Source organism: Trematomus bernacchii, unplaced genomic scaffold (genome assembly GCF_902827165.1).
Source record: "Trematomus bernacchii unplaced genomic scaffold, fTreBer1.1, whole genome shotgun sequence".
NCBI lineage: Eukaryota > Metazoa > Chordata > Actinopteri > Perciformes > Nototheniidae > Trematomus > Trematomus bernacchii.
The window spans coordinates 4,398,646-4,407,120 of NW_022988098.1; the positions used below are offsets into that span (position 1 = coordinate 4,398,646).

Below are 8,475 nucleotides of genomic sequence, written 5' to 3' on the forward strand. Positions count from 1 at the left end.
TTAGATAATTGCCCAAAAACTTTAACAGAATTCAAGACTAAACACCAATCAGAAAACATTTTGTTGCATTTTTACTTATCACACTATATATGTTCTTTGGGCACAAATAAATCATTAACATATTGATAAGAGCGGCTTTTAATACTTCCTAATACACAGGATAAAACAAAAAGCAAGATACAGGCAGTTATATACTTCTACTTTTTACTGATATACTTTTAATTGGGGTTCCTAAAGGCTGCATGATGTTGTCTATCAGAGATTTATACCGTGTGAATAATGTAGCCAGTGCAGTAAGAAACACACCTGCCACTAGATGGCGCTGCTACTGCATTATTGAGCACATGAGCAGGCCTTTGAAGAGAACATCTCTGTACTGTGCTGAAAATATTTCACTGATCCGTGGAGCAGATTCCAAAACACTGTTGTGATTACAAGAAAAGGAAAAAAGTCATTTCCACATATCCCAGAGAGGCAGGTGGTGAGCATATGATATAGTTATTTATCATTTTTTAAATTACAGAAGGAAACAGTAGCCAAAAGAAGCAGCTGAAGGTGGAAGAGACGGGAATTCCATATTATTAAAAATGAAAGTAGATCAAATACATTTAGTCTAAAACCTCAAATACCATTTCCATCGAGTTTGGTGTCAAGTTGCCAGACACATGTTTTGCTCCTACTCAGCACTCTTTCACTAGTGTTACTGTGTTACAATAGCTGCCATATTGTATAAAAACTATTTAAACGGTATGTGAGAGAAGTGACTAAACCACTCAATTCACATTCAGAGAAATTGTAGATTTTTACACGAAACAAAAAAGTTATTATCTCCAGTTCTGAAACTAATACAGTTGATTTTGATATTCATGAGTAAGCTAAATATCACTAAAACGTACTGTGATTAGCTCAAAATTGCACTTAAGACAGTAAAATTGTTATAAATGTAAAATATGTAATAACACCCATACAATATTTATTTGGAATGATTTACAGCCCGTAATCTAAGCCATGCTATTGATTTACAGAGGCCGCGCTGCTTTATGGGTTATGTAAGTGTTATGTAAGTACAGTATGTGTTATTATGACGAGCTGTCATGTTGTCTGGTTGCAACACGTTTCAGCAGCAGGCAGTGAAACACAAATTCCTCAGGGAGAAAAAAAGCTTTATTAATATTTTAATATATATATCAATAATACTTTATATACAAAATATGTACAACAAAACATCCTTTTGTTACATGTCAAAATAAAAATCCCAAGTACCTCTTTCTATACAAAACTATTATTTTTGTTTGAGCGTTACATTCACTCTCTCTGCCACAGACACAACATTTAAAGCAAAGAAACATTTGAACGCCTGCTGTCGTCGTGTCTGCGTCACACAAAGGCAACAGCTTGAGCTAAAGACCAGGCCTTAACTTGACCGGGAATTTGTGGGCAAAATCTGGGTTAAGCACAACGCTATATACTGTACACGTTCTCTTGGCATACAGCAACATTTCTACCTCAACCATCCTCTGGTGGCGATACGAATACACTCAGTGGGTCATGTATCAAAAATAGAGATGTATGAGTAGTATAAACAAACATAATTAAACAAGACATCACTTCACAGGAACTTTATCTAGATGCACAAATAGTCATGAGACACAAATGAAATCGTAAAAGCGCGCATAGCCACATCACTTGTCATGAGTGACACACCTCGTTCAGTGAACACCCTGAATTCTCTGAACACCGCCAACTGTTCATTTAGCTGCAAGGGATCTGAAGGGTCTAAAAGAAGTCTTTTGTGACGCCTCTCAACAATGTGTTTTTTTTGGTAACATTCTAGTCTAATCAGTGGTTTGTAGCAAGTTACAGGAGCGACAAACACTGAAGGTAGATCCTCTACGATAATTCAAGCAGCATCTACATGGGGCTTTTTGTTCAATCTTTTACATTCATTACAGAGTGGTGTCTGTGCAAAAACAAGAAGGTCCAAATAATCTTGCGGGGCCTTTTTCTGTGCCTTACATTCTGTGTTTACCTTGGACATTCAACACCGAGTGCGGAGTAGACGAACCGTACAAAAAATTGTGCGCACTCGTGTCTTTAAACTGATCATCTTCACAGTGTTTACAGGGGATCTACGAGTCTTCACGTTGCCCCTAAAAGTCCTGGAGACCATTCTGGTTCTGGGGTTAATGTTCTGCCAAACATCGGCTGTGGGTTTGAAGGGATACCAGTGCGTTTGTTGGCCTTTTTCTCAATTGGCCAACCATTGAACCCCTTCAACATTCAGAGGGCAAGATTCCAACAGGAACACAGATCAGTTCAGTCTTTGGTTTCCAAGTTCAATGGAGAGACCTGCTTTAAAGCTTTGTGAAGAGCGGGGGAGTCCTGGTAGGATACCGGAGATCCTGCCCTCCCGTGAGAGGACATGTCTTGGGTCAAGCTCCCCGGAGAACCGCTCATGCCCGGGTACATAATGGGCATGCCCCCGGGGTACCAGCACTTCTCCAGCATGGGCAGATAGGCCGCCGCTGCTGCCGCTGCAGGGGGGATGAGGTAGAAGGGGAGACAAAAGGGGGGCTGGTTGGGGGAGAAGCTCATGTAGCTGCCGGGGCCTCCTGCCATGTGACCGGAGAGCCCCTCGTCCTCTGAGGAGTCTGACCTCGACTTCTTGGCACGTGGCTCGTCGCCTTCCTGCTTTATGGCATCAGAGGTCGCCTCGGATGAGACATGCTTGCGCCCCCCCTCCTTGGCGTGGCTCTCTGACCACTGGGCTTTGGGGTCACGCTTTTCATGTTCCCCCCCATAGCCGCTGTCAGTGTCTGTGTCACTGCCGCTCTGCTCCCCCGTCACATGGGGGTAAGTCCTTTGAATGACGGGTACGCAGTTCTTCGCTGAGCCCTCAGACGCCCTCTGGGGCTCCCCGGCGGGTTTCTTCTGTTTCTCCGAAGCTTGAGGGATGGACTCCTCCGGGTGAAGGCTGCTCTGATGGTGCAGGACTTCGGCTGCTACCTTTTGGATGTGGCTGATGACATGGGAAGGAGTCAAGTCCCTGCTGCTTTCTTGGCTGGCCAGATAGTGGAGAACCTCTTTTGCGCACAAGTGGAATCCGGATCGGAACATCTCCTCGCTGTTCTCCGCACTGTCGCCTCCATGATCGCCTGAGTGAAGAGAACCACGAGGTTAAAAATAATCTTTCCTGGAAGCACTTCTGATTGATGCAACAGAGCCGTCTGGTTAATGAATAACATCTGTTGTGTTATTTACGTACACACAACATCATGCCATCAAACTTACTGATTTGCAGGTCGTTCTGCAGGGCGATGATTTTCTGCTGCTGCTGATCCAGGAGGCCACTCAGGGATTTCACATGCTTCAGAGTGAGCTCCAGCACCACAGCTTTCTCCAAATGACCCAGCGTCTAAAACAGGAAGACCTTCGATAAGCATGTTGATCTTTCTTATGTAACACATTCTGCAGCTGAACAGAGGACAAGCATCCAGCAACCGGGAAATCATGCAATCTACGCACGCACAAATGTAAAAAAAAAAAAAAGAAACCTTGAATTGATAGATAATAAAATATATAAAATTACTGTTATAAATATAATATATGTTGATCCTATCAATCCTATTAAAAGGCAAAACTTTGATATTTTTTAGGACTCCTAAACTGAACAGAGGCTGGAGAAAACAAAGTGCTGAGCAGAAGAAACATTCGGCGTGTCAGATTCCCGGGCTGTTAGCAGACATGCCATATGTAGAAGATAATACTCACTGTAAGCTTAAGATGTTCTGGCAACAAATCCTTCAGCTGGGCGATGCATTCGTTGATTCTGTCACGTCGTTTCTTCTCGATGAGTCGGTGGGGCAACTTGTATGTTTCCTGCAAAAAGGGTCAAATGTTGTCAGTGAAATCCAGGCGCTTTAAACTGATAAAGGCAGGAATATTCATGCATTTGGACTTTTATTTACCTTGTTCTCATCCACACGCTTCATTCCCCTCCTGGGTTTGTACACATAGATGGGAAACTCGATTCTTTGGCGACAAGATAACAAATAGTTAGTCTTTAGTTTTTTTATGTGTCAGGATAAAAAGTGGAAAAGAACTGAATAACATTGAAATATTGCTCTTACCCTTGCATGTCAGCTATATCCATTGATGGGTGTTTTGGCACACAGGGAGGCGGTTGCGCGCTGGTAATCCTCTCCATATTGCTAAAAGTATGAAACCCGAAGAAATGAATTTTAAAAAGCCTTCAAAACGCTCCAAATGTGTGTCTGCAGTCGCGACCAAAAATCATAGAAAAAAACCTAAATAAAGGCAAAAGTATAATGTCCTGATATCCCGGGAGTTGGGCAGTGTTGTCACCCTGAGGTCCGGACTGTAGATGTGTGTCTGGGGAAGCTCCACGCCCGGCTGGATGTGTGAGAGGAGAGAGGGTGGGTTCTGACTACGTGTTAAATAAACCCTGTGACTGCAGGCACGTCTCTGGGCTGGAGACACACACTCAACACCGTCACATGAGCCTCACGTGTTGGACGGCGCTTTCAACTGCTCACCCTCCCCGCACCACACACACACGCGCGCACGCACACATCATGCACGCGCGCACCTCCTCCCCCAGTCCTGCTGCTGGAGTACAACCCATTGGTGTAGTACTCCTCCACGGGGGCTGAGTCTCGTGTACCATGCTCCGGCTGGCGGGGCGAACCGTGTTTACAAAGACAGAAAGTAGAGCAACACTCGCTGCTCGACGGTCCAGACGCAGAGGAATATTATTATTTTAAAAGCCTTTATGTTGAATTAAAAGTAAAAAGAAACAGAAACACTGACGTCATTATTAAAACGTATATATATATATATATATATATATATATATATATATATATATATATATATATATTTTAGCATTTTAACCATGAGTTAAATGGCTGTATACACCACGAGATTCATCGACGTCATAATAAAGTCAACCCTATGTCAGATTTGGTTTCTTGTCATCATAAGGTTATGTTAGACCACACCATATATGTTGTTTTTACGAAGCTGGATAACAGAACTATTTAACAAAACAAAAATATATATGATAATATTAGTAATAACATAATTATCTTACAATAACTCAAACTATTTGGTTGTTAATACTGAGGACTTGTTATTATAATTATTTAGTTTCTTTTTAAATGTTTTATTATAAAAAATGTCATTTATTTATTTTGTATTATGTTTTGTATTGCATTAATAATCTATGAACTTTAAACCACCTGATAAAAGTGTTTTTCATAAAGCAAATAACAACTATTCGACAACAACAAAACTGACGACGATACTAGCAATATTAGTCTTATACTATTTCCAATGGTTTAGTCTTTTATAAACACTGTGCACTTAAAATATCTACTTTTAATTATTTTAATATTATTTTGTTATTTTTCTCTATGTTTAATTGAACGGACGAGACGCAATACTTTGCTCACTTTTCCTAATACGTTAGCAATAAACATTACATAAAACATACAACCTATTATAATCTCACAAAATGATTCAAACAATGTTTTTAATGCATGTTCATGTTTATTGCAGCGAATTGAGTGTGTGGCAGGGCATGCGTCACGCGCTCTGTAAAGCCTTGTAATTTAATACTGTGCCCTCTCGCTGTGTGGCACGTGCACCTGCGGCGGGATGACATTCGTTTTGTTGTGTGTTTTTTGTATAGCTCCTAAGCGCTGTGCTGATAGCAGTAAATCCTCTGTACCTGCGGGCTGTCACGTTGAGCTCCTCACGGCGGAGGGAAAAGCCGAGGAGTGTATTGGGGTAATGGGAGCAGCTCATCCCTGCCGATGACGTCACTGCGGAGATAACCGAGAGTGCCCGAGTGGTCGCTCGGTTCCACGCGCCGACGTCCCGAAACACCACATACACAGAGGGGAAAACAGGTGCAAAACAAAGGTGCGCCATACCGGAAATGAAGGCGCGGGAAAGGGTCAAACTTTGTTTTAAACCCTGATTATTAAAAGGTGGAGAAAATATAACAAGTGTCTCTAAAATCCTCCACTGCTTTTGTTCTGTTGAAAAGAAGCAACAATAAATAACATGATGTAAACAAGGGGGCAAAGGTGGAAGAAGAATCCTACTAGTACTAGTTTTTTTTAAAGTAGCAAGAGGCCTACTAACTAGTGATGGCGAAGCCAATTGGTTCGCTCATCTCATGAGGCTTCATCATGGGCTTCATTTGAACACAAACCCCCCTGTTGGTCAAAGTGTGTAAAACAGGCAGATTTGACATCTCAATAATGTGCTTTATCTCATACCGAGTTCCCAATGAGTAAAGCCTTAGAATAACTCTAAACAACGAACATAAAATCATATTTTCATGTTAACAATATTGTATTTATTCCAGTTTAATGATTGTGATTGAAAAGCCTAAGGAGGCTGGTAAACATTGCAAAGAGGGATTTGTATTCCTTAATAATATTCGTAAACTTAACCATGTTGTAGCCTGAGAAAGGCTAAACCATATCAAAGAATACATTTATTAACTACATTATGTCATTTAGCTGTATACACAAACAAAAAATAATTATTGACCAGTCGTTGAACCAGGGACCAGGGACGTGCACAGACATTTGGAGGGGCTATTGCTCTAAACTGCAAAAAGGGCCAGTCATGTGGTATTGAGGGGCAGCGAGGCTTCGTTTGTCATCGGTGACGTCACTGGCCCAAAACGATACAAGCCTCGATACAAGCTTCACAAAAAACTTCCGGGAATACTTAAACACGCTCCGAAGCCTCGGCGCAATACGTAACATCACTACTACTAACGTGTTAAAATAATATTTTTGAAAAACGTTTAAAATCCTGCATTCAACATTGGACTTTGGTTTTAAAAAAAAAAAAGATTTAGCAACAAGATATAGTTTAAAGGTGGGATAGGTAAGTTTGAGAAACCGGCTCGAGATACACTTTTTGTTATATTCCATGGAATGCTCTTAACATCCCGATAGCAATGAATATCTTAAGTGCTTTGACAAAAAATCCATAAAAAAAATGTCATCTGTGGAAGCCGTAATACTGTAAAAAGCACGACCAATCATTTTAGCCGGCCCGGCTAAAATAACTGGATGGCCTACCTGCCTGTCAGCCTTCCATCTGTGCACAAACTTATCTCGTGCCCTCATTGGTCATGTGCGCGTTCGTGTGTGTTGGAGGAGGGGCTCTATAAGGAAGTGGCAGATTTTCTCCGGTTGTGTATTTTCAAATTCTAGCGATCTCGAGCCGGTTCCTCAAACTTACCTACCCTACCTTTAAGTACAACAGTAAAAGTATGAATGCAGAATGGCCCATTTTAGAATACAAAATGATTGTATAATATGTACACAATACATGTATTCAACTGTTTATGACTTAATTGTTGCTGTTGGTACAGGTTGGGGTTATTTGAATTACTTTACATGCTGCTGGCCGGCTAGACTATAATCATTTATTTTGAATCTCTAACCTGCAGAGTAGCTATTAATTTAAGCTAAGTAACTGAATAGAAAATACAATATTTGCATCCAAATGTTACTATAAAGTAGTATTAAATGGGAATACTCAAGTAAAGCACAAGTACTTCAAAATTGTATTTAAGTTTAATACTTGGGTAAATGTACTTAGTAACTTTTCACCACTGTTGAACCATTTTCCTTTGAAATGTAATGGAATATAAAGTAGCTCTGGAGTAAATGTGCCCAGTTACTTTCCCCTATACTGCGAATAATTACCCATGTTGCTACTGTGACAATGAAATGATTATGTCACGATAAAAAGTTTGAGGGACAATGTAGTTGGCAAGAATCTACATTATGTTACTCATATGTTCAACAGATTTGATCTGATTCTGTTAGCAGTTTTTTTTAACATTCAATGTAAACCTGTGGAGGAAATAGGAGCACATTGATGAGCAACATGCATGCTCTCACTTCAATTTTAGTTTGACTCAAAGCAAAACAGCATCTTGACTCAGAGTCATTTACACTGCATTATTCTATGTTGCACACATGGTGAGAGAGACTCATCTGAAGACGAGAGAAGCTTGATAAATACTTGGCATGCAGAGAATCCTTATAGAAAGTCCCTATAAATCATATGCCAATTTAAATGCAGCCGATTATACACATTCCACTCGAATGCTGGTAGTTTCCCTGAAAGCTAAAACTTAATTCAGGACAATACAGGTTATATTAAAACTGGAAAACACCAGCTGAAATTCCTGCATCTGATTCGTGGAATTTATTTATATATTTATAGTTGTATCTAGAACAACATATACAGTGTTCATATTGGAACTGTTTTCTTCTATTTGATTTAATTTACTAAATTAGATTTGGGTAAAAATGTACAAGGTTGTATAAATAACCTTCGAGGCTGAACATTGTTAAACAATAAAGCCATTTTTTATTTTATATGGATAACTACTAACAATAAAGACAACACACA

General features: G+C 40.3%; 1 protein-coding gene across 1 annotated transcript; it reads right to left on the reverse strand.

The window, feature by feature from the left end:
* Positions 1-1,146: 1,146 nt before the first annotated feature.
* Positions 1,147-4,523, reverse strand: bhlhe40 (basic helix-loop-helix family, member e40). The gene is made up of 5 exons (XM_034121759.1): positions 4,131-4,523; positions 3,969-4,032; positions 3,772-3,879; positions 3,292-3,415; positions 1,147-3,155 (listed from the first exon to the last, which is right to left on the reverse strand). Exons 1-5 carry the CDS (start codon positions 4,205-4,207, stop codon positions 2,317-2,319), a joined length of 1,212 nt encoding a protein of 403 aa, XP_033977650.1. The 5' UTR covers positions 4,208-4,523; the 3' UTR covers positions 1,147-2,316.
* Between the last annotated feature and the right edge of the window lie 3,952 nt (positions 4,524-8,475).

Excerpts from the sequence above, each read along its gene's own strand:
- bhlhe40 (XM_034121759.1), bottom strand. The coding sequence starts at position 4,207 with ATGGAGAGGATTACCAGCGCGCAACCGCCTCCCTGTGTGCCAAAACAC. Across the intron at positions 3,880-3,968 it reads AGCGTGTGGATGAGAACAAG|GAAACATACAAGTTGCCCCA; the intron begins GTAAATAAAAGT and ends CCCTTTTTGCAG. Across the intron at positions 3,156-3,291 it reads GCAGAACGACCTGCAAATCA|GCGATCATGGAGGCGACAGT; the intron begins GTAAGTTTGATG and ends CTCTTCACTCAG.